The 25561-nt window shown below is 59.1% G+C and overlaps 1 protein-coding gene across 2 annotated transcripts in view; it reads left to right on the top strand.

Moving 5' to 3' along the window:
* Window positions 1-25561, top strand: part of PRKG1 (protein kinase cGMP-dependent 1) — a 335004-nt gene that overhangs the window by 205688 nt on the left and 103755 nt on the right. For both annotated transcript variants that reach the window (XM_068168482.1, XM_068168480.1), the window contains exon 4: window positions 25361-25466. In XM_068168482.1, the coding sequence (XP_068024583.1) occupies window positions 25361-25466 (106 nt within the window). The remainder of the gene's footprint in view (window positions 1-25360; window positions 25467-25561) is intronic.

The following is a 25561-nucleotide window of genomic DNA, read 5'->3' as shown; positions in this document are numbered from 1 at the left end:
GCTGTCAGCAGTGGCACAGAGGCAGCTTGGAGGCCTGTGGCCAGTGCTGCTCCCCAGGGATCACAGCTGGGCACAGGTTTGTTAAACATCTTTGTCAGTGACCTGGCTGAGGGCATTGAGGGCACCCTCAGCAGGTTCTGATGATGCAGAGCTGGGGGGGAGGGGGATGGCTGACCCCCCTCAGGCTGTGCTGCCACCCCAGGAGAGCTGGAGAGGCTGAGAGGTGGCTGCAGGCAAACCTCATGGAGCTCAGGAAGGCCAAGTGCAGGCTCCTGCATCTGGGCAGGAACAGCAGCAGGCCCCAGCACAGGTTAGGAGCTGCCCTGCTGCAGAGCAGCTGCATGGAGCAAGACCTTGGAGTGCTGGTGGGCAGCAAGGGCTGCAGGGGACAGCAATGTGCCCTGGGGGCCAAGAGAGCCTGGGGGGCAGCAAGCAAAGTGTGGCCAGCAGGGCTGGGGAGGTTCTGCTCCCCCTCTGCTCTGCCCTGCTCAGACCACAGCTGCAATCCTGTGCCCAGTGCTGGGCTCCCCAGGTGCAGAGAGACAGAGAGCTGCTGGGGAGAGCCCAAGGGAGAGCCAGGAGGAGGAGTTGGGGACCTGAGCATCTGCCCTGTGGAGAGAGGCTGACAGCCCTGGGGCTGCTGAGGCTGGAGAGGAGAAGGCTGAGAGGGATCTGCTCAATGTCTGTCAAGAGCTGAGGGCTGGGGGGCAAGGGGAGGGGGCCAAGCTCTTGTGGGTGGTGCACAGCCAGGAGCCAAGGAGCAGTGGATGCAAAGTGGAACAGAGAAGGTTTCAGCTCAAGGGGAGAAGGAGAAAGTTGTTTGTTGTGAGGCTGCTGGAGGCCTGGAGCTGGCTGCCCAGAGAGATTGTGGAGTCTCCTGGTGTGGAGAGCTTCCAACCCCCCCTGGATGTGTTCTGGGTGCCCTGCTCTGGGTGCCCTGCTCTGGCAGGGGCTTGGACTGGATGATCCTTGGGGGTCCCTCCCAACCTCTAATATAGTGTGGTATTGTGATGTGAGGAACAAGTTCTGCCCCAGGAGGCTGCTGGAGCACTGCAGCAGGCTGCCCAGGGAGGTGGTTGAGGCTCCATGCCTGGAGCTATTGCAGGGGAGGCTGGAGAGGGCTCTGGGCAGCCTGCTCCAGTGGAGGATGTCCCTGCTGAGTGCAGATGAGCTTTGGAGGTGATTCTGTGACTGTATGATACTAGGCTTGGCTGGATATCAAATTTCTTTCCCCCCAACATTTTGTAGATTTTCTTGTTGGTTTGTAGCCCAGAGCCAGCTGAGTGCTGAGCTGCATCCAAAGCAGGGAGAGCAGAGCACAGGGAGGGGACTCTGCCCCCCTTGCCCCCACAGCTCCTTTAGCTCTTGCTGAGCATTGCTCAGCTGACCTCTGGGGCTGCTCTTCTGCAGGCTCTCAGCCCCAGGGCTCTCAGCCTTTGCTGCTCCCAGAGCTGCTCCAGGCCCCTCAGCAGCTTCCCAGCCTGCCCTGGGCTCTCTCCAGCACTTCCCTGCCTCTGGAACTGGGGAGCCCAGGACTGGACACAGGACTCCAGCTGTGGCCTAGCCAGGGCAGAGTAGAGGGGCAGGAGAACCTCCCTTGCCCTGCTGCCCATTGTTCTTGATGCACCCCAGGCTACCCTTGGCCTTCTTGGCCATTGCTGTCCCATGGAGTGGTGTCCACCAGGACTCCCAGGTCCTGCTCCTTGGAGCTGCAAGGGTGCAGGGCAGGGAAATGTCACTGGGATAAATCTTGTGCCCTAGGTCTGATGCACCCTTTGGGTCCCACGAGGCCAATCTGATCACTTTGCAGCTACCTGCAGCAGCAGCTGTGGATGTGAGGTGTCCAAAAGCACTTGGGTTTCCTCAGAGGATCCCTGAGAAGGTCTCAGTGGGGCTCAGTTGCTCACTCTTGGCACAGAGGTATTGCTTGAAGGACTTTAGGAGGGGTGGCCTAGAAAGCCAGGCAGAGAGGGATGGGTGGGTGAGACACTGACCTCACAGCACTAAGCCAAAGCTGTGGCACATGGAGAGGCTCCCCTGGAAAACAGGCTCAGGCTAGAAAAGGTCACTTTGATCTGAAGTGCCCCAAAGCAAAGGGAGAAGAAAAGGGAGATGCTTGGTGGAAGCAGAACCAGAGTGGAAAGGGATGAGGTTGGACTCCTTCTGCTGTGTGCTGGCAACAGGGCATGAGGAGATTAGGGACAGACATGGCCTGGGGGAGGGGGGAGGAGCAGATCCCTCATGGATGGCCTGGGGTGCTCAGAAACCTGGGCTGTGATGTGTTTCCCAGGCAGGAGGAGATGGACTAAATGATGACTTATCCTGAGTCAGGACACTGTGAGTCATGAAAGCTTTTGTTCATGACTGAGGTTTGTGATGGCACAGCACTGGCAGCAGAGGCCGACAGCCCTCAGGCTGTGCTGCCAGCCAGAGCTGGGCTGGGCAGAGGGAACCTCCTGGAGGTCACCAAGGGCAAGGGTAGGGTCCTGCCCCTGGGGAGGAAGAACCTCCTGCAGCAGGGCAGGGGAGGGGAGACCTGCTGGGAAGCAGCTCCAAGGAGCAGGACCTGGGAGTGCTGGGGGCCAACAAGTTCCCCACGAGCCAGCAAGGTGCCCTGGTGGGCAGGAAAGACAACAGACTCCTGGGCTGCCTTCATAAGAGTGTGGCCAGCAGGTTGAGGCAGGTTGTCCTCCTCCTTTACTCTGCCCTGGTCAGGCCACAGCTGGAGTCCTGTGTCCAGCTCTGGGCTCCCCAGTTCCTGAGGCAGGGAGGTGCTGGAGAGAGCCCAGGGCAGGCTGGGAAGCTGCTGAGGGGCCTGGAGCAGCTCTGGGAGCAGCAAAGGCTGAGAGCCCTGGGGCTGAGAGCCTGCAGAAGAGCAGCCCCAGAGGGCAGCTGAGCAATGCTCAGCAAGAGCTAAAGGAGCTGTGGGGGGCAAGAGGCTGGGGCCAGGCTCTGCTGAGTGGTGCCCAGGGCCAGGCCAAGGGCCAAGGGGCACAGAGTGGCAGGCAGGAGGTTGGAGCTGAGCAGGAGGAGAAAGTTGTTTGTTGTGAGGCTGCTGGAGGCCTGGAGCAGGCTGCCCAGAGAGGTTGTGGAGTCTCCTGGTGTGGAGAGCTTCCAACCCCCCCTGGGCACTGTGCTGCTGGGCAAGCTGCTGGGGGTGCCCTGCTGGAGCAGGGCTTGGGCTGTGGGATGCCAGGGGTCCCTTCCAGCCCCTCCCTGCTGGGGCTGTGATGCTGTGGAAGCTCTGAAACAGCCTCTTGCAGTTTTACACATCAGGCTTTGGGTTCAGCTGAAGGCAGCCTGGAAGCCAGAGCTGCCCTGCAAGGGGATGCCCAGAGGTCCCTTCCAGCTTCACCCTGCAGGGGCTCTGGGTGCTGTGGGTTTGCATGGCTGAGTTTTGAGCCCTCTTACAGGCTTAGAGAGCTGTCAGTGAGCTGCAGTGCATGAGTCAGCTGCTGCTGTATTGCTCATGCCACCAGGAACACCTGAGGGGAAGGATTCTGCATGCACTGCAGACATGCTTTGAACACGTCTTGGAGAGCACTGAAATGCGTCCACAGGGCTGCAGGCAATGTTGGCTCCTGGAGTCACAGAGCTGTTGAGCTTAGAAGGGTCCTGTGAGGACATGAAATGAACAGATCACAGCCCCAGCACTGCTGCTAAGCCACTGCCACTACACCAGGCCCCTCAGCACCACATCAGAGTGGCCTTGGAACACCTCCAGGCATGGGGATTCCACCACCTCCCTGGGCAGCCTCTGCCGATACCTGTTGCAGCAAAGAAACTTTTCCTCCTCTCCAGCCTAACCCTCCCCTGGCACAACTTCAGGCCAGTTCCTCTTCCTCCTCTCCAGCCTAACCCTCCCCTGGCACAACTTCAGGCCAGTTCCTCTTCCTCCTCTCACCTGAGACTGGGGAGCACAACCCAACCCCCACCTGCTCTTCCCTTCTGTTCTTGATTACTGCTGATGCTTGGTCAGTCCCAGAGCCTCCTTGGCTGTGCCTAAAATGTCTTCTTCTGTCAGCAGCAGGGGGTAAGATCTTGGCTGAGTTTCCTTCAGGCACTGAAGCAGAAGGGCTCAGTGTTCACATCCTTACAAGCCAGGAGGAGATGAATTTTACTAAAGGAGTGGTCAGGGAGTGGCAGAGGCTGCCCAGGGAGGTGGTGGAGTCCCCATGCCTGGAGGTGTTGCAGCAAGCTGTGGCCATGGCACCTGGGGCCATGGCTGGGTGGCCATGGGGGGGTTGGGTTGGTGCTGGACTGGAGGAGCTTGGAGGCCTCTCCCAACCCAAACCATTCTGTGATTCTGTGAGGCTGTTACCAACCACAAAGAGAAGGTTGGACACAACTCAAATCTGTTTCAGTCTTTGCAATTCCCTTTCACTGGGAAGGAAGGGCAGGGCTGGGGGCTGCCCTGGGTGAGGGGTGGGCTCAGCAGGGCTCGGCTGAGGCTGGGAGCACCACATGGCACCTGATGTCAAGGAGCTTGTGGGACAGTTGCATTATCAGGGCTGCCTGAGGGAGCAAGCTCAGGGAGCCTCAGGGTTCAGGTGGTGATGGAAGTGGCTGAGTTTGCCTGGAGGGGAGAGAGCAGCTCTGAGAGGAGGAGATGAGGCCTGAGCTGCTTTGATGTGGGCAGGTTGTTCAAATGCCAACATTTCCTCACAGGTATGTTGAACATATATTGGTGTAGGAATACAGAGAGGGATCTCTGCAATTATATCCGCAGAGAGATATAAGCATAGTGACCCCAGGATGGCTTCTGTTAGATAGGACCTCACAGATCATCTAGTTCCAGCCAACTGTGTGGATGTCAGGACCACAAAGGTGCTCAGGGACAGGGAGGGACAAGAGAACACAGCAGGTACACCGTGCTGCTGCTGCTGGTGGTGCCATAGAGCTACACAATGACTTGGAAGGGACCTGAAAGCTCATCCAGTGCCAGCCCCCTGCCATGGGCAGGGTCCCCTCCACCAGCCCAGGCTGCTCCAGGCCTCATCCAGCCTGGTATCCAACACCTCCAGGCAGGAGGCAGCCACAGCCTCCCTGGGCAGCCTGTGCCAGAGTCTCCCCAGCCTCACTCTCAACAATTCCTTCCTCCTCTCCACTCTCAGTCTCTCCTCTCCCAGCTCAAAGCCATTGTCCCTGGGCCTGGCACTCCCAGCCCTTGGCCAGAGTCCCTCCCCAGCTCTCCTGGAGCCCTTCAGGTCCTGCAAGGCTGCTCTGCAGCTCTGCACCCCCAGCACCCCCAGGGCTGCTCTCAGTGTGTATCCCAAGCCATAAAACATCTCTTCTACCTATTTTTTGTGGTCTGTACTCCAGCAGACACTTCTGAGCTCCCTGTGAATTCTGGTGAGTGGCACTGGTGCACAGCCACTGGCTCTGCCAGTTCAGTAGCTGAGCATGAGGACATCCAGCCTGCAGCGCAGCTCTGACCACTGCAGACCTTGCCAGAATCACATGGATCTGGTGTGCGTGTGCTGGGTGTGGGTGTGCCAGGCGTGGGTGTGCCTGGTGTGAGTGTGCCAGGCGTGGGTGTGCCGGGCGTGGGTGTGCCAGGCGTGGGTGTGCGCCGGGTGTGGGTGTGCCTGGTGTGGGTGTGCCGGGCGTGGGTGTGCCAGGCGTGGGTGTGCTTGGCTTGGGTGTGCCTGGTGTGGGTGTACCGGGTGTGGGTGTGCCGGGTGTGGGTGTGCTTGGTGTGGGTGTACCGGGTGTGGGTGTGCCAGGCGTGGGTGTGCCGGGCGTGGGTGTGCCGGGCGTGGGTGTACCGGGTGTGGGTGTGCCAGGCGTGGGTGTGCCAGGCGTGGGTGTGCCTGGTGTGAGTGTGCCAGGCGTGGGTGTGCCGGGCGTGGGTGTGCCGGGCGTGGGTGTGCCAGGCGTGGGTGTGCCAGGCGTGGGTGTGCCGGGCGTGGGTGTGCCGGGCGTGGGTGTGCCAGGCGTGGGTGTGCTTGGCTTGGGTGTGCTTGGTGTGGGTGTACCGGGTGTGGGTGTGCCAGGCGTGGGTGTGCCGGGCGTGGGTGTGCCGGGCATGGGTGTGGTTGGTGTGGGTGTGCCGGGCGTGGGTGTGCTGGGTGTGGGTGTGCTTGGTGTGGGTGTGCCGGGCGTGGGTGTGCTGGGTGTGGGTGTGCTTGGTGTGGGTGTGCCGGGCGTGGGTGTGCTGGGTGTGGGTGTGCTTGGTGTGGGTGTGCCGGGCGTGGGTGTGCTGGGTGTGGGTGTGCTTGGTGTGGGTGTGCCGGGCGTGGGTGTGCTGGGTGTGGGTGTGCTTGGCTTGGGTGTGCCAGGCGTGGGTGTGCCAGGTGTGGGTGTGCTTGGTGTGGGTGTGCTGGGTGTGGGTGTGCTTGGTGTGGGTGTGCCAGGCATGGGTGTGCCAGGCGTGGGTGTGCCAGGTGTGGGTGTGCCAGGGTGGTTGGATGGGCAGGGTGAGCAGCTGTCCCACTCAGGCTGCTCAGAGGCAGCTCCCTGGCTGGCTGCTGCTGGGCCCATGGCAGTCAGGTCTCGAGGCAGCCAAGCAGGGCAGAGGCCTGCAAAGAATCTCTCTTGGTCTCATTGCCAAAGAGGATAACCACAGAGGGAGCCCAGGAGGATGCCAGGGCTCCTGGCAGGGGCACAACCAGCCTGGAAGCTGCAGGTCAAGGGAGGTTCTCCTCCCCCTTTGCTCTGCCCTACTCAGGCTGCTTAGGGAGTTGTTGGTCCAGCTCTGAGCCCCCCAGTTCCAGAGACAGCTGCTGGAGAGAGTCCAGGGGAGAGCTTCCACCCCCCATGCCCATTGTGCTCCTGGGCAAGCTGCTGTGGGTGATGCCCAGAGAGGTCCCTTCCAGCCCTCCCCTTGCTGGGGCTCTGTCAGTATGGACATGGTCAATCACCACCATGCCTGGAGGTGTTTCTCCGAGGCAGAGCTGTGGTGCTGAGGGCCATGGCTTAGCCCCAGCCTGGGCAGAGCCAGATGGAGGTTGGGAGCTCTGCAAGGGCTTTCCCAACGGAGCCGCTCAGGCTCTGCGGCTGTAGGGCTCAGGCATAGTGTGAGAGGAAGCAGGGCTGTCCTGTAGGTTCGAGCAGGGCCCTGTGGCAGAAGCCACAGGAACTGCTCTAGCAGCTGAGCTGTCTCCAAGGGGCAGTGTCCTGGCCTGTGGTCATTCAGCTCTGATTCCAGTGCTTTGCAGCTGCTTTTCCTTTGGTGAGGAAGGCAGAAGGGAATGGTGATCTGGTCTGAACTATGCCTCGAGCCCTTGAGGTCTGGGATGGCCTGGAGGCCTCATCTGCCAAGTCAGGCAGCAGCCTTTAGGACCCAAGGCAGCCTCTGGAAAGATCAATTGGGCTTTGTCTCCTTCTTTTCTGATGAGCACTGGAAGAGGGGACTTTGGTGCCTAAGCCACTGAGGTGGAGTTCAGCATTGTCTCCCGGGCTGTGGGAGCACCGCAGTGGCATTTGGAAAGCTGGACAGATGGGCAGAGCCCAACGGCATGAGATTGAACACATCCAAGTGCCGGGTTCTGCACATTGGCCACAACAACCCCATGCAGAGCTACAGGCTGGGGTCAGAGTGGCTGAGAGCAGCCAGGCAGAGAGGGACCTGGGGGTGCTGGTTGATGGTAGGATGAACATGAGCCTGCAGTGTGCCCAGGCAGCCAAGAGGGCCAATGGCATCCTGGCCTGCATCAGGAACAGTGTGGCCAGCAGGAGCAGGGAGGTCATTCTGCCCCTGTACACTGCACTGGTTAGGCTACACCTCTAGTCCTGTGTCCAGTTCTGGGCCCCTCAGGTTAGGAAGGAGGTTGACTTGCTGGAACAAGTCCAGAGAAGGGCAACGAAGTTGGTGAGGGGCTTGGAACACAGCCCTATGAGGAGAGGCTGAGGGAGCTGGGGCTGCTTAGCCTGGAGAGGAGACTCAGGGGTGACCTTCTTGCTCTCTACAACTACCTGAAGGGAGGTTGTAGACAGGCGGATGTTGGTCTCTTCTCCCAGGCAGCCAGCACCAGAACAAGAGGACACAGTCTCAGGCTGTGCCAGGGGAGGTTTAGGCTGGGGGTTAGGAAGAAATTCTATACAGAGAGAGTGATTGCCCATTGGAATGGGCTGCCTGGGGAGGTGGTGGAGTCGCCGTCATTGGAGGTGTTCAGGAGGAGACCTGATGGGGTGCTTGGTGCCATGGGTTAATTGTTTAGGTGGGTTGGATTGGTTGATGGGTTGGATGCGATGATCTTGAAGGTCTCTTCCAACCTGGTTTGGTTTATTCTAAATAAAGGTTTATTCTAAAGATTTCCATACTCCTGGAAAGCTTGACTAGCCTGAGAATTGCTTCTGCTCATCACTGATGTCCTGTGGGAGGCAACAGCCCTGTTGGGAATACAAACCCTGCTGAGGAGTGCAGGAGAAGGCCTTCTCACCTGGCAGTGCTGTAAGATTGGAAGAAAGCTTAAAGAGCCTCACAGCTCTGTGTGCTGGGAGTGCTTCATCCACCTCTGGGCCCCCCGGCACAAGAAGGACCTGTGTAGTGGATGTGCCCTCAGAAATGCACGGTAGATGTACAAACTCTGTGAGGGGGTATTTACAGTCACCCTTCACAGGTATCAATATTGGGTCAGTGGAACTATCTTTACAGGATGTTATGTATGGGCATTTAAACCAAAATGATTCACAGAACTTATGATTGAAACTGAGTCAGAGAGTGGCGGGGCAGGGGTTGGTCAGTGACCGGCAACCCTCCACCCGGAGCAATATAAACGCTACCCTAACTGAGGCTCTGTAAAGAAGGGCTTGGCTTACTCACAAGCTGAGAACTTCATGGAGTCTTTCCTTGATAATGTTTGTAGTCCGGACAACGTGGCACGGATGTGCCGTAATAAGGAGGCAGGAAATGGCGCTGGCCGCGTGGCCGCACCGCGTGGCTCTGCTGTTCTCTCCCAGGATACAAAATTCCTCGCTCAGAGGGGGGGCAGTGGCAGGTCAGCAACGCTGGTTCACACGGTCTACCAGGTTTTCTCCTACGATGGATCACGCAGCGGTTGATCCCACGGAGTGCTGTCCACGGCACCGCACACAGCTGGGTGATGGTGGCAAAAGGACCACGAGGCCTCCCGAAGCACTGGCTGGCACGCACGCACACACAGGCTCCAACACCGAGGTGGGGGGCTCATTTGCCAAACGACCCCTATTTACCATTTGCCCCAGTGAATACTGGCCCAATAAGCACCTGTTGCCAACGCAAACATTAACCAATGAACTACCAGCTACCAAATATGGCCTGAGTATATGCTATACCCAGGGAAACAAACATATAGCCTGCCTCTAGTACTGCAGGGGTGAGACCACGCCCAGGTAGGCTGTTTACCTGCACTCAGTGGCGCCAGGATCCCCCCTGCTGCCTCCAGAAAGGAGGGGGAACAAAGGAGGGTTAACACATAGAGAAATATATCCTACACAAATGTTTGGGGCACAATCCTGACCATAAGCATCCTTCACTACAACCTGGAGCTGCTGGAGAGGCTCCAGAGGAGGCCACAGAGGTGAGCAGAGGCTGCAGAACCTCCCCTGTGGGGCCAGGCTGGGAGAGCTGGGGCTGTGCAGCCTGGAGAAGAGAAGGCTGCAGGCAGACCTCAGAGCAGCCTTGCAGGAGCTGAAGGGGCTCCAGGAGAGCTGGGGAGGGACTCTGGAGAAGGACTGGGAGTGCCAGGCCCAGGGACAATGGCTTTGAGCTGGGAGAGGAGAGACTGAGAGTGGAGAGGAGGAAGAAATTGTTGAGAGTGAGGCTGGGGAGAGCCTGGCACAGGCTGCCCAGGGAGGCTGTGGCTGCCTCCTGCCTGGAGGGGTTGCAGGCCAGGCTGGATGAGGCCTGGAGCAGCCTGGGCTGGAGGGAGGGGTCCCTGCCCATGGCAGGGGGCTGGAGCTGGATGGGTTTTGAGGTCCCTTCCGACCCTACCCATTGTGTGACCCTGTGATTCTCCTTCCATCACACCCCTCCCTTAGCTATGTGTCTAAATCAGAAATGCTACTGAATGCCTTCCCAAGATAGGGAATGACCAAACAAGTGCAAATCACACAGTTGTAACCTAAAATGTAGGGTACAGCTCTTTTCCAACCCTGTCCTCTCTAGAGATGCTCTGTGACTCTTGCTGGCATTCAACACTCCAGGCTTGCCTTGCTCCCCTGATGCAAGCATCAGTTGGTAAGCTTGGTGTGGACAATAGCTGAAGGGATCACAGTATCACAGTCTCACAGTATAACTTAGGTTGGAAGAGACCTCGAGGATCATCAAGTCCAACCTATCAGCACAGACCTCATGACTAGACCATGGCACCAAGTGCCACATCCAATCCCCTCTTGAACACCTCCAGGGACAGTGACTCAACCACCTCCCTGGGCAGCACATTCCAATGACAATGACTCGCTTGGTGAAGAACTTCCTCCTCACCTCGAGTCTAAACCTCCCCTGGCACAACTTGAGACTGTGTCCTCTTGTTCTGGTGCTGGTTGCCTGGGAGAAGAGACCAACCTCTTCCCTGCTACGACCACCTTTCAGGTAGTTGTAGAGGGCAATGAGGTCTCCCCTGAGCCTCCTCTTCTCCAGGCTAAGCAACCCCAGCTCCCTCAGCCTCTCCTCACAGGGCTGTGCTCAAGGCCTCTCCCCAGCCTTGTTGCCCTTCTCTGGACACCTTCAAGTGTCTCAATGTCCTTCTTAAACTGAGAGGCCCAGAGCTGGACACAGGACTCAAGGTGCAGCCTAACCAAAGCAGAGTACAGGGGCACAATGACCTCCCTGCTCCTGCTGGCCACACTCTTCCTGCTACAGGCCAGGATGCCATTGGCCCTCCTGGCCACCTGGGCACACTGCTGGCTCATGTTCAGGCAGCTGTCAATCAGCACCCCCAGGCCCCTCTCTGTTTGGCAGCTCTCAGCCACTCCGACCCCAGCCTGTAGCTCTGCATGGGATTGCCATGGCCAAAGTGCAGCCCCTGGCACTTGGACTTGTTCAGTGCCATCCCATTGGCCCCTGCCCATCTGTCCAGCCTGGCTAGGTCCCTCTGCAGAGCCCTTCTGCCCTCTAACTGACCAACATCTGCTCCTAACTTGGTGTCATCTGCAAATCTGCTGATGACTGACTCAATGCCCTCATCCAGATCATCAATGAAGATGTCAAAGAGCACAGGGCCCAGCACTGATCCCTGGGGCACACCACTGGTGCCTGACTGCCAGCTGGCTGTGGCACCATTCACCACCACTCTCTGGGCTCAGCCTCCAGCCAGTTCCTAACCCAGCTCAGAGTGCTGCTGTCCAAGCCAGGGGCTGACAGCTTAGCCAGCAGTTTGCTGTGGGGGGTTGTGTCAAAGGCCTTGCTGCAGTCCAGGCAGATCACATCCACAGCCTGCCCCACAGTCCCCAGGCAGTCACCTGATCATAGAAGGAGATCAGGTTGGAGAGGCAGGACCTGCCCCTCCTAAATCCATGCTGGCTGGGCCTGAGCCCTTGGCCATGCTTCAGGTGCAGTTATTGCCCCCAGGATAATCTGCTCCATCACTTTCCCTGGCACTGAGGTCAGGCTGCCAGGCCTGGAGTTTCCAGGTTCCTCCATCCGACCCTTCTTGTGGATGGGGACCACATTGGCCAGTTTCAGTCACCTGGGACCTCACCTGTGAGCCAGGACTGGAGGAAAATGATGGAGAGCGGCTTGGCCAGCTCCTCTGCCAGCTCTCTCAGCACCCTAGGATGGATCCTGCAGGAAAGCTGCAGAGGGACCTTTCCTGAGGGTGTCTGAGCCAGACCAAGGGGAATGGTTTGGAGCTGAGGCAGAGCAGGGACAGAGTGGAGCTGAGGAAGAAGTTCTTCAGTACCAGGGTGGGGAGACTCTGGCACAGGCTGCCCGGGGAGACTATGTCTGCCTCCTGCCTGGGGGTGTTCCAGGCCAGGCTGGATGAGCCCTTGAGCAGCTCAGAGCTGTCCCTGCCCATGGCATGGACCTGGAGTAGATGTGGTCTGAGGTCCCTTCCAGCCTGAGCATCCTGTGGCTCTCTGATTGTGAGGAGATCACCCAGAGCCTTACAACAGCAAAGCCCTTCTCCTCTGACCCTGCAGCCTGCTTTCAGCTCTCAAGCTGTGCTTGTTGCCAGCACTCATGGAAGAACTTTTAACCAGTGCTGGGCCTTGAGGTCTGGGTGGGAACCAGGCAAGTGAGGGCTTTCTGTGGGAGAAGCTGTCAGGATTCATCTCTTGTGCTGGGGATAAGTCCTGTGGGCCTTTCAGCTTTCAGGCTGGATTACAACCGACAAGAGTTTGATGACAATCTGGAAATAGATTGGGTTGCTGGCAAAGAGTGAGAGAATGAAGACCCTGAGCAGTGGTTGAGTGACTGCTGATGGGTTCCCAGATCAGATCAGCGTGGTCTGCACGAGCTAAGAGGAGTGGCATGGCCTCAGAGCTCGCCTCTTACGGACTGTGGATGAGGCTTGCATGTTTTAGAGAGACCTGCATGTGTTAGGAGGACATTCTTGAGAGTGAGGCTGGGGAGACACTGGCACAGGCTGCCCAGGGAGGTTGTAGATGAGGTGTCGAGCAGCCTGGGCTGGGGGGAGGTGTCCCTGCCCATGGCAGGGCTTGGGACTGGATGAGCTTTAAGGTCTCTCCCAGCCCAATCCATTCTGGGATTCTGAGATTTGGCTGACTCCCAATTAGCTGAGGAAGAAATAGTTCAGCAGAACCTACACAGATAAACTTCACAGAGCCAGACTCCACTGGGCTGGAAGGGAGCCTCAGAGGGCCTCTGTGCAACTCCCTGCAGGCACAGGGACAGCTGCAGCCAGAGCAGGCTGCCCAGGGACACAGCCAGGCTGAGCCTGAATGGCTCCAGGCATGGAGCCTCCACCACCTCCCTGGGCAGCCTGTGCCAGGCTCTCCCCAGCCTCCCTGTGCAGAGCTTCCTCCTGAGCTCCAACCTGACTCTGCCCTGCTCCACTTCCAAACCCTTGCCCCTGCTCCCATCCCCACAGCTCCTTCTGGACAGTCCCTCCCCAGCCTGCCTGGAGCTGCCCTGCAGATACTGAACTGCAGCTCTGAGGTCTCCTGCAGCCTTCTCTTCTCCAGGCTGCACAGCCCCAGCTCTCCCAGCCTGGCCCCACAGGGGAGGTTCTGCAGCCTCTGGGCATCTTGGTGGCCTCCTCTGGAGCCTCTCCAGCAGCTCCAGGTCTCTCCTGTGTTGGGGGCTCCATATCAGGCCCCAGCCCTGCAGGTGAGGTCTCCCCAGAGCGGAGCAGAGGAGCAGGATCCTCTCTCCAGCTCTGGCCACATTGCTTTGGATGCAGCCCAGGCTGTGGTTCCCCTCCCTATCTGCAGCCTCTCCATCACCCGCAGCCTGCCTAAACACCAATTTTTGTTGATGTCTCCTCTCCACTGCCAAAGGCAGGCAGCTGAGGCACGCTGGTGTTTGACAGCCTGTCAGTCTGAGGGCCCTTGTTCATCCCACGTGCCTCGCTGATGGCTGCTATCAGGCTCCCTTTGCTGACACATCCATCAGCGCTGCTTCGTGCTTTGAGTCACTGCGGGAGATTTTGACATCCTTGCTTGGCTGCATGAATAATAATGCACAGAGACAGCCTCCAGCCCGGGGGGCAGGGGTGTGGGCTTTGCTTTTGGTGTCTCTACACTCACACCTGGCACAGACAGGGGGGGTTGGAAGCTCTGCACACCAGGAGACTCCACAACCTCTCTGGGCAGCCTGCTCCAGGCCTCCAGCAGCCTCACAGTAAAAGTCTTTTTCTCATGTGGAGAAGGAATTTCCTGTGGTTGAGTTTTGATCCATTGCCCCTCGTCCCACCCTTGGAAAGAGCCTGGCTCCATCCTCCTGACTGCCACCCTTCAGAGATTTGTGGACACTGGGCAGCTCCCCTCTGGGGCTGCTCTTCTGCAGGCTCTCAGCCCCAGGGCTCTCAGCCTTTCCTCCTCACACAGCTGTTTCTGTCCCTTCAGCATCCTCAGAGCCTGCCCTGGACTCTCTCCATTAGTTGCCTGTCCCTCTTGAGCTGCCCAGAGCTGGACACAATCCTCCAGATGTGATATAACTAAAGATGAGTAGAGGGGGAGGAGAGCCTCCCTTGGTCTGCTGGACACTCTCTTTGTAAGGCACCCCAGGACATCATTGCCCTTCTTGCCATGAGGGCACCTTGCTGGCTCATGGGGAACTTGTCCCCCAGCAGAGCCAGGTCCTTCTCCATGCAGCAGGTCTCCCCTCCCCTGTCCTGCTGCAGGAGGTTGTTCCTCTCCAGGGGCAGGACCCTGCCATGAGGTTCCTCCTGCCCAGCTTGGAGCCTCCACAGTTTTTATGGGCAACCACTTCCCTCATGAGGAAGAATTTCTTCCTAATCTCCATTCTAAATTGAGCCTCTTCAACTTTGAAGCCATTCCTCCTCAGGCTGCTCTGAGGTCTGCCTGGAGCCTTCTCCTCTCCAGGCTGCACACCCCCAGCTCCCTCAGCGTGTCCCCATAGCAGAGGTGTCCTGGCTCCTGGCTCTCATGGCCTCCTCTGGACCCTCTGACAGGGTGTCAGAGACCAGGCAGGTAGGTGCAGAGCCTGTCCTTTCCTCTCTGAGTGTCCCAGGGGAGCAGAGCAGTGCAGCCTGAGCTGTCTTTCATAAAGCCATGCTGCCTGGGCCTGGGCCTCTGCCTGTCTGTGTGTTCCCTGTGCTGGCAACCCCCACAGGAGCCCAGCCACCACCCCAGGGCTCCTCCACACACAGGTCTGGGGTTTATACACCCTGCTGGGGACAGCTTCTCAGGTCAGACCAGGCTGGTAGGTTTTGGAGATGCTGCTGAGTTTCTTCCCTGAGAGATCCGAGGCTTGGACCAGTCATGGTTTAACCCCAACTTTGACAGCATCACAGAATGAACCAGCTTGGAAAAGACCTGCTGGGTCATCCAGTCCAGCCTATGCCCCAGCACCATCCAGTCAACCAAACCCTGGCACCAAGGGCCTCATCCACTCTGGCTTTAAACACCTCCAGGGATGGTGACTCCACCACCTTCCATTTTAGCTTTCTGTCCTTTCGCCTTTCTCCTCTGAAGTGAAACTCTGGCTCTTTGGCCACCCCAGCACACATCTGGCCACCAGGGGTGGGACTGGATGACCTTTGGAGGTCCCCTCCACCCCAGACCACTCTCTGGTTCTGTGATCTCTAGCAGGTGATGTTGCTGAGCTACTTGGAGAAACCACAAATACTGAACTGCAGGCAGGTTTTGTTGTTCTTGACTCATGTTTGGACCTTGGAGGGGTTTCAAGGGAAATGTCTCTTGGAGGCAGCATGTCCAAACCACATTCCATGTCTCCTGTGTGTACAGCCTGCTCACAGGCATGTGCACTGGGGAAGAAATGTGGTAACTGGATATTTAAAGCAGGTTGGTGAATTGAATGCTAAGGCTCTGCTCTGCAGCCAGCATGGAGGCAGAAATGCTCCCAAAGCAGCTTTGTCAGGGGAGAAGCAAAGCCCAGATGGTTTAGTTTTTTTGAGGGCATCTGCTTTTAATCTCTTAAAGTCTGCTTTGGATTGGTGTGAACAACAGTTTGGAGCCAGAGCAGAGTTATGGAGAAGAACAATATAGGCAGCCTCTGCCAGACCCTGACCACTCTGGCACTGAAGAAATTGTTCCTCAGCTCCAGCCTAAGCCTCCCCTGGCACAACTTCAGGCCAGTTCCTCTCCTTCTCTCACCTGAGCCTGGGGAGCAGAGCCCAACCCCCAGCTGGCTGCAGCCTCCTCTCAGGAGCTGCAGAGAGCAAGGAGCTCTCCCTCAGCCTCCTCTCTCCAGGCTCAGCTGCTCCTCATGAGGTTTGTTGTCAAAGGAAGTATCCAGTGATGGACCAAGAGTGAGAGGGCCCTGCAGGGCAGTGCCTCTGCCCAGAGCAGCAGTGGAGATGCTCACCTTTGGAGCACTCACCAAAGGTCTCTATTACCAATCCCCTGCTTTTCAGCGCTGCCTTTTTCCCCAGTTCTTTGTCATCATTGGGTTTTTGGATGGAAGTTTTGCAGCAGAAGTGCATAGCTCCTCAGTTACTGCTGCTAAGCTCAACAGCAAGGAACTTCATGTGGAGATCACCAGGAGCCCACAGTACCACTGCACTTATTAATGGTAGTGCATGAGGAGGGTCAAGACAATGAGCAGAGCACACCTCCCCTGTGGGGCCAGGCTGAGTGTGTGTGCAGCCAGGAGAAGAGAAGGCTCCAGGCAGACCTCAGAGCAGCCTTGCAGTACCTGAAGGGCTCCAGGAGAGCTGGGGAGGGACTTTGGGGAAGGGCTGGGAGTGGCAGGCCCAGGGAAATGGCTTTGAGCTGGGAGACCCAACCCAGTGTGGGGTTCTGGGCTATTGATGAAGGGTTTAGCATCTCCTAAGGAGCATTTTAAATGTTCTTTCTTTCCACACACATCCTCATGCTTCCTGTTCCTTACACACACCCTGGGGGCCTTCTTCTTTGCTGTCTCTCTTACATATCTCTGGGTAGAGCTGGCTCTCAGTCTGGACAGGGACCCCTCCCCCCAGCCCAGGCTGCTCCAGGCCTCATCCAGCCTGGCCTGCAACCCCTCCAGGCAGGAGGCAGCCACAGCCTCCCTGGGCAGCCTGTGCCAGAGTCTCCCCAGCCTCACTCTCAACAATTTCTTCCTCCTCTCCACTCTCAATCTCTCCTCTCCCAGCTCAAAGCCATTGTCCCTGGGCCTGGCACTCCCAGCCCTTCTCCAGAGTCCCTCCCCAGCTCTCCTGGAGCCCTTCAGCTCCTGCAAGGCTGCTCTGAGGTCTGCCTGCAGCCTTCTCTTCTCCAGGCTGCACAGCCCCAGCTCTCCCAGCCTGGCCCCACAGGGGAGGTTCTGCAGCCTCTGCTCATCTTGGTGGCCTCCTCTGGAGCTTCTCCAGCAGCTCCAGGTCCTTTTTTGGTTTGACTTCTTTCTTTGTCCTTCTCTCCTTTCCTGCTCCCTGTGGGTTGCCTGTGAGGCATTCTGTGAATGGTGACCAATGGCTCTGGACTGGAGAAATCAAATTACAATTAGCAAGAGCTGTTTTGAGGAGGAAGAAGGCTCTTTCATGTGCAGTTGTGAAGCTGATCTCTGATCCCTGGAGAGCTGCTGGTGGTGGCTGTGAGCCAGCAGCAGTTATCATCAAGGTCCCAATTTTCTGTAAGCATGGAAGGGGCCTCTGCCCATCAGCAAGGAGCTCTCTTGGCTTCATGGCTAATCAACAGCCACTGTAGCTGTATTCCTCTGCACCACCTCAGAAGACACATCAGAACTTCCTTCCCCCACATGTCCCCTGCAGCATGGAATAGAAAGCTCAAGAAATGCAAGAAATGTCCTGTCTTCATCCTGTGTGCAGTGGCCTGGAGAGCTACAGAACCACGGAGGTGTTTGGGCTGGAAGAGGCCTCCATACTCCTCCAGCCCAGCACCAACCCAACCCCCCATGGCCACCCAGCCATGGCCCCAGGTGCCATGGCCACAGCTTGCTGCAACACCTCCAGCCATGGGGACTCCACCACCTCCCTGGGCAGCCTCTGCCACTCCCTGGCCACTCTGGCAGCAGAGAAATTGTTCCTCAGCTCCAACCTAAGCCTCCCCTGGCACAACTTCAGGCCAGTTCCTCTCCCTCTCTCACCTGAGCCTGGGGAGCAGAGCCCAACCCCCAGCTGGCTGCAGCCTCCTCTCAGGAGCTGCAGAGAGCAAGGAGGTCTCCCTCAGCCTCCTCTGCTCCACACTCAACCCCCCCCAGCTCCCTCAGCTGCTCCTCCCCAGCCCTCTTCTCCAGACCCTTCCCCAGCTCTCTTGCCCTTCTCTGGCCCTGCTCCAGCCCTCCAGCTCCTGCTGGCAGGGAGGGCCCAGAGCTGAAGGCAGCACTCAAGCTGTGGCCTCCCCAGTGCCCAGCCCAGGGCACAATCCCTGCCCTGCTCCTGCTGCCCACACCATTGCTGCTCCAGGCCAGGCTGCTGCTGCCCTTCTTGCCCCCCTGGGCACTGCTGGCTCCTCTCCAGCTGCTGCCACCCAGCACCCCCAGGGCCTTTCCTGCCTGGTAGCAAGAGCTTCTCTCATTAAATCCCCTCTCACCTAACACAACCAACTGTCTGCCTTGCTGCTGCCCAAATGTTGTTGCCCCCTAGCTCAGGTGGTTCTGTGAAGTGCTCCATGGAGAGCCCAGCTGCTGCTATCTGTGCTGAGAAAAGTACCAAGGCAGGAGTGTGTTTGGAGCTTCCCATGGAGCTTTTAGGTTTTGCCTCCTGCTTGCTCATCAGCAAGAGCTTCATGTTGGCAGGCACAACACTGACTGCTTCTGGTTCCCAAATGACCTTTAGCTTGCCCTTTCCATTGCCCTGCCTGTGCTCTTCAGCCTCCAGTGCTATTGCTGTTGTTTGACTGCTGCTTGACTCAGGCTGTGGTTGGCCACAAAAAGATAAAGCAAGAGAAGTTCTTTGGTAGAGCTCAGGTCCTGTTGGGAAGATGAAGACACACAGTGGGAAAGCACAACAGAAGGGCTCAGTCACAGCTGGATGTCAGCTGTTACCCAACACTGATGTGGGCAGGCAGCAGAGTTGGGCAGGGGAACCTCCTGGGCTTCACCACGGGCAAGTGGAGGGTCCTGGAGAGGAGAAGGCTGCAGGCAGACCTCAGAGCAGCCTTGCAGGACCTGAAGGGCTCCAGGAGAGCTGGGGAGGGACTCTGGAGAAGGGCTGGGAGTGCCAGGCCCAGGGACAATGGCTTTGAGCTGGGAGAGGAGAGATTGAGAGTGGAGAGGAGGAAGCAATTGTTGAGAGTGAGGCTGGGGAGACTCTGGCACAGGCTGCCCAGGGAGGCTGTGGCTGCCTCCTGCCTGGAGGGGTTGCAGGCCAGGCTGGATGAGGCCTGGAGCAGCCTGGGCTGGGGGGAGGGGTCCCTGCCCAGGGCAGGGGGCTGGAGCTGGATGGGTTTTGAGGTCCCTTCCCACCCAACCCATTGTGTGATCCTGTGAAATATTAACCATGGTGTTGGGTAAGCTGTGCAGGAGGCACTGGTGCCATCCTCCTTTGGAGCCAGCAAGGAGCAGGGTCTGTGTTTGGGCTCTGGCCCTGCCTCCCCAAGTGCCTGCACCAAGAGGGAGGATCAGGAGCTGTGAGTGGGAGCCTGTGGATCCCATCAGCTGCAGCAGCTCTGGAGCTGTACCAGGGGGCAGGATCAGGAGCTGTGAGTGGGAGCCTGTGGATCCCATCAGCTGCAGCAGCTCTGGAGCTGTACCAGGGGGCAGGATCAGGAGCTGTGAGTGGGAGCCTGTGGATCCCATCAGCTGCAGGAGCTCTGGAGCCTGTACCAGGGGGCAGGATCAGGAGCTGTGAGTGGGAGCCTGTGGATCCCATCAGCTGCAGCAGCACTGGAGCTGTACCAGGGGGCAGGATCAGGAGCTGTGAGTGGGAGCCTGTGGATCCCATCAGCTGCAGGAGCTCTGGAGCCTGTACCAGGGGGCAGGATCAGGAGCTGTGAGTGGGAGCCTGTGGATCCCATCAGCTGCAGCAGCACTGGAGCTGTACCAGGGGGGAGGCACACCAGGGCTGTAGCGATGGCAGGGGCAGATGTTGGTACTTCACTAAAGGTCAGAACCCCCAGGAAGCTCTGCTGGACTGTGGGCTCTGCAATCATTAGAAGCAGCTGGCCAGAGAGGTGCCCTGGCCAATGAGTTCCACTCAGGAAGGCATCTGGGGTGCTGTGCTCGTTCTGGTTGGTGCTGGCCCTGGAGGGAGGTGTCCTGTGGCGCCAAGTGGCCACTGCCGGTGCCTGGCTGTGCCGAGGGATGCCCACAGGGCTCCCTGCTGGGCTGCCTGCTCCAGCAAGCCTGGGGGAGCCTGCTGCTCCCAGCAGCAGCCAGCCCTGCCAGCTCAGCAGCAAGGCAGAAGGCTGGGTGTTGGAGTCAGTTCTGTTGTCTCATTCCATCCATTTTCTTCTCAGCCCTGCAGTGCACCGCCCAGGGCAGTGGTGGCATCCCCATCCCTGGAGGGATTAGACAGCTGAGGAGATGTGGTGCTGAGGAGCACAGTGTAGTGGTGACCTGGCAGGGCTGGGCGAATGCCTGGACTTGGTCTGAAAGGCCCCTCCCAAGCACAGGGACTCCAGGGCTCAGTCATTCCGGGCGGAACTGACACTGATGTCACCACCAGCAGAGAGCTTTTGCACCTCCAGGCGTCCCCAGACAGCTCTCTGAACTTGTCCATATCATCACATCTCAGCAGCATGCCTGCTGCTTCCTCAGGCCCCCTTGGACACATCTGCTGAGCATTTAAACTGTAACAAGAACCCAGGAGGAGAAAGTTGTTTGTTGTGAGGCTGCTGGAGGCCTGGAGCAGGCTGCCCAGAGAGGTTGTGGAGTCTCCTGGTGTGGAGAGCTTCCAACCCCCCCTGGGCACTGTGCTGCTGGGCAAGCTGCTGGGGGTGTCCTGCTGGAGCAGGGCTTGTGCTGGGGGATCCCAGGGGTCCCTGTGAGCCCTCAGCAGTTTACAAGAGGAGAGGATGCTGAGAGCTGCTTCTGAGGCTCATCCTCACCCTGAAGGCTCTGCTGCCATTCCCCATCTGTTTGTCATTAGGCAGCAGAACTGTGGCTGTAAAGCAGGAGCAGTGATGCAGCGAGCAGTGCACCAGGGCCTTCTCGCCACTTAATTACTTAACTTCCCCCAAGCTCCATGGTCCTTGCTAGGACAGTTGCCTACTATGTCCTGCAAGGACAGGCTGGGAGAGCTGGGGCTGTTCAGCCTGGAGAAGAGAAGGCTCCAGGAGACCTCAGAGCTGCAGTTCAATACCTGCAGGGCAGCTCCAGGCAGGCTGGGGAGGGACTGTCCAGAAGGGGCTGTGGGGATGGGAGCAGGGGCAAGGGTTTGGAAGTGGAGCAGGGCAGAGTCAGGTTGGAGCTCAGGAGGAAGCTCTGCACAGGGAGGCTGGGGAGAGCCTGGCACAGGCTGCCCAGGGAGGTGGTGGAGGCTCCATGCCTGGAGCCATTCAGGCTCAGCCTGGCTGTGTCCCTGGGCAGCCTGCTCTGGCTCCAGCTGTCCCTGTGCCTGCAGGGGCTTGCTCAGATGCCCTCTGAGGCTCCTTCCAGCCTGATGCACTCTTGTGAAGCTGTTAATTGTTCTGGTTGGGAGAGGCCTCCAAGCTCCTTCAGCCCAGCACCAACCCAACCCCCCATGGCCACCCAGCCATGGCCCCAGGTGCCATGGCCACAGCTTGCTGCAACACCTCCAGGCATGGGGACTCCACCACCCCCCTGGGCAGCCTCTGCCACTCCCTGACCACTCTGGCACCAGAGAAATTGTTCCTGAGCTCCAGCCTAAGCCTCCCCTGGCACAACTTCAGGCCAGTTCCTCTCCTCCTGTCCCTTGTTCCTTGGGAGCAGAGCCCAGCCCCCAGCTGGCTGCAGCCTCCTCTCTTTGGAAGTCATTTTCCTCCCCTTCCCCCACTCCAAGGGGCTGTGGGGATGAAATTTATTGCAGCTACTCTCTGAAGAAAAATTAATCCAGGTGCAGAGGCCTCTTGAGTGGCTTTGGTTAATGAAAGCATTTCTCTGAGGAGAAGCTCTGTTGGGAGCTGTGTGCATGTCAGTATTTGCTCTCAGTTCTCATGTCTGAGCCATGCTCAGGGTGAAAATCTGCAGTCTGGATCTTCTGCTCCTGCAGCTGATGTCAGCCTGCCTGCTTGCAGCACCTGCATGGTAGAGGTGCATGGAATCAGAGTGCTCTGGGCTGGAAGAGAGCTCCAGAGACCATCCAGCCCAGCCCCCTGCACCCAGCAGGGACATCCTCCACTGGAGCAGGCTGCCCAGAGCCCTCTCCAGCCTCCCCTGCAGTAGCTCCAGGCATGGAGCCTCAACCACCTTCCTGGGCAGCCTGTTGCAGTGTTCCAGCGCCCCAGCAGCCTCCTGGGGCTGAGCTTGTTCCGTGGGCTGCAAGGGGACTCAGTGCTGCACACTCTGGAGCAGGCGGGGAGAGAGAGGTGTCCTCAGCTCGGGCAGCAGGATGGAGCTTGCTGCCACAGGCTCTCTCGGGCAGCAGGAGCTCCCCTGGGTGCGCAGCGCGCTGCCTGCCACCGACACCGATGTGTCCCAGGCTGCCTGAGCCCAGCTCCGGCCCTGCCTCCAGCCCTTTGCTCTGGGATCACAGCGGGGCTGGGGCTTGGGCTGGGCTTTGTGATGCTCTCCCCACAGGCTCGGCTCGGCCTGAGGCTCAGCAGCTCCACCCACTGCATGCCGGCAGGCAGGGGAGGTGGAAGTCCCTGCTCTGCCCCTGCTCTGCCCCTGGAGTGCCACTGCTCTGCCCCTGCTGTGCCCCGGATCTGTCACTGCTCTGCCCCTGCTCTGCCCCTGCTCTGCCCCTGCTGTGCCACTGCTCTGCCCCTGCTGTGCCACTGCTGTGCCACTGCTCTGCCCCTGCTGTGCCACTGCTCTGCCCCTGCTCTGCCCCTGCTGTGCCACTGCTCTGCCCCTGCTCTGTCTCTGCTCTGTCACTGCTCTGCCCCTGCTCTGTCACTGCTCTGTCTCTGCTCTGTCACTGCTCTGTCTCTGCTCTGCCCCTGCTCTGTCTCTGCTCTGTCACTGCTCTGCCCCTGCTCTGCCCCTGCTCTGTCTCTGCTCTGTCACTGCTCTGTCTCTGCTCTGTCTCGGCTCTGCCCCTGCTCTGCCCCTGCTCTGCCCCTGCTCTGCCCCTGCTGTGCCACTGCTCTGCCCCTGCTCTGTCACTGCTCTGCCCCTGCTCTGTCTCTGCTCTGTCACTGCTCTGCCCCTGCTCTGTCACTGCTCTGTCTCTGCTCTGTCACTGCTCTGTCCCTGCTCTGTCACTGCTCTGTCTCTGCTCTGTCACTGCTCTGTCCCTGCTCTGTCACTGCTCTGTCTCTGCTCTGCCCCTGCTCTGTCCCTGCTCTGTCACTGCTCTGTCTCTGCTCTGTCACTGCTCTGCCCCTGCTCTGTCACTGCTCTGTCTCTGCTCTGCCCCTGCTCTGCCCCTGCTCTGTCACTGCTCTGCCCCTGCTGTGTCACTGCTCTGTCTCTGCTCTGCCCCTGCTCTGCCCCTGCTCTGTCACTGCTCTGCCCCTGCTGTGTCACTGCTCTGTCTCTGCTCTGCCCCTGCTCTGTCTCTGCTCTGTCACTGCTCTGCCCCTGCTCTGTCACTGCTCTGTCTCTGCTCTGTCACTGCTCTGTCTCTGCTCTGTCTCGGCTCTGCCCCTGCTCTGCCCCTGCTCTGCCCCTGCTCTGCCCCTGCTGTGCCACTGCTCTGCCCCTGCTCTGTCACTGCTCTGCCCCTGCTCTGCCCCTGCTCTGCCCCTGCTCTGTCACTGCTCTGTCTCTGCTCTGTCACTGCTCTGTCTCTGCTCTGTCTCGGCTCTGCCCCTGCTCTGCCCCTGCTCTGCCCCTGCTCTGCCCCTGCTGTGCCACTGCTCTGCCCCTGCTCTGTCACCGCTCTGCCCCTGCTCTGTCACTGCTCTGTCTCTGCTCTGCCCCTGCTCTGCCCCTGCTCTGTCACTGCTCTGCCCCTGCTGTGTCACTGCTCTGTCTCTGCTCTGCCCCTGCTCTGCCCCTGCTCTGTCACTGCTCTGCCCCTGCTGTGTCACTGCTCTGTCTCTGCTCTGCCCCTGCTCTGTCTCTGCTCTGTCACTGCTCTGCCCCTGCTCTGTCACTGCACTGTCTCTGCTCTGTCACTGCTCTGTCTCTGCTCTGTCTCGGCTCTGCCCCTGCTCTGCCCCTGCTCTGCCCCTGCTCTGCCCCTGCTGTGCCACTGCTCTGCCCCTGCTCTGTCACTGCTCTGCCCCTGCTCTGCCCCTGCTCTGCCCCTGCTCTGTCACTGCTCTGTCTCTGCTCTGTCACTGCTCTGTCTCTGCTCTGTCTCGGCTCTGCCCCTGCTCTGCCCCTGCTCTGCCCCTGCTCTGCCCCTGCTGTGCCACTGCTCTGCCCCTGCTCTGTCACTGCTCTGTCTCTGCTCTGCCCCTGCTCTGCCCCTGCTCTGTCACTGCTCTGCCCCTGCTGTGTCACTGCTCTGTCTCTGCTCTGCCCCTGCTCTGTCTCTGCTCTGTCACTGCTCTGCCCCTGCTCTGTCACTGCTCTGTCACTGCTATGCCCCTGCTCTGCCCCTGCTCTGTCACTGCTCTGCCCCTGCTCTGCCCCTGCTCTGTCACTGCTCTGTCACTGCTCTGCCCCTGCTGTGTCACTGCTCTGTCTCTGCTCTGCCCCTGCTCTGTCTCTGCTCTGTCACTGCTCTGCCCCTGCTCTGTCACTGCTCTGTCTCTGCTCTGCCCCTGCTCTGCCCCTGCTCTGTCACTGCTCTGCCCCTGCTGTGTCACTGCTCTGTCTCTGCTCTGCCCCTGCTCTGTCTCTGCTCTGTCACTGCTCTGCCCCTGCTCTGTCACTGCTCTGTCACTGCTATGCCCCTGCTCTGCCCCTGCTCTGTCACTGCTATGCCCCTGCTCTGTCACTGCTCTGTCACTGCTCTGCCCCTGCTCTGCCCCTGCTCTGTCACTGCTCTGTCACTGCTATGCCCCTGCTCTGCCCCTGCTCTGTCACTGCTCTGCCCCTGCTCTGTCACCGCTCTGCCCCTGCTCTGTCACTGCTCTGTCTCTGCTCTGTCACCGCTCTGCCCCTGCTCTGCCCCTGCTCTGTCACTGCTCTGTCACTGCTATGCCCCTGCTCTGCCCCTGCTCTGTCACTGCTCTGCCCCTGCTCTGCCCCTGCTCTGTCACTGCTCTGTCACTGCTCTGCCCCTGCTCTGCCCCTGCTCTGTCACTGCTCTGTCACTGCTATGCCCCTGCTCTGCCCCTGCTCTGTCACTGCTCTGCCCCTGCTCTGTCACTGCTCTGCCCCTGCTCTGCCCCTGCTCTGTCACTGCTCTGTCACTGCTATGCCCCTGCTCTGCCCCTGCTCTGTCACTGCTCTGCCCCTGCTCTGCCCCTGCTCTGCCCCTGCTCTGTCACTGCTCTGTCACTGCTATGCCCCTGCTCTGCCCCTGCTCTGTCACTGCTCTGCCCCTGCTCTGTCACCGCTCTGCCCCTGCTCTGTCACTGCTCTGTCTCTGCTCTGTCACTGCTCTGTCACTGCTCTGTCACTGCTCTGTCTGTGCTGTGTCTCTGCTCTGTCACTGCTCTGTCCCTGCTCTGCCTCTGCTCTGTCACTGCTCTGTCTCTGCTCTGCCTCTGCTCTGTCACTGCTCTGTCACTGCTCTGTCTCTGCTCTGTCACTGCTCTGTCCCTGCTGTGCCCCTGCTCTGTCCCGGGTCGGTACCTGTTTGCCTGTGGCTTTCCCGGGCCGGGTGTTGCTCCGTGGGGGGCTGCGGGTGGGGGGCTGCTGGCGGGGGGCTGGGCAGTCCTTGCTAACCTCCTTTCTCTCCTGTCTGGTGTTTTGTTTCTGCAGCGCTGGTGAATGTGAAACTTTGGGCTATTGACCGGCAGTGCTTTCAGACAATCATGATGAGGACAGGGCTCATCAAGCACACTGAGTACATGGAGTTTCTCAAAAGGTATGGCACACATTCCTTCCTCCCACACCTCCCCTCCTGCCTCCTGTCCTTGGCTCCCCCCACATCGCCACCCCCTGCCCCCTTTCCTGCGTGGA

The sequence above is a fragment of the Melanerpes formicivorus genome, unplaced genomic scaffold (genome assembly GCF_026170545.1).
Source record: "Melanerpes formicivorus ecotype bairdi unplaced genomic scaffold, bMelFor1.0.p_v2 SCAF_139, whole genome shotgun sequence".
NCBI lineage: Eukaryota > Metazoa > Chordata > Aves > Piciformes > Picidae > Melanerpes > Melanerpes formicivorus.
Note: the sequence above shows the minus strand (reverse complement) of the source record. Positions and strands in the feature narration are given on the sequence as shown.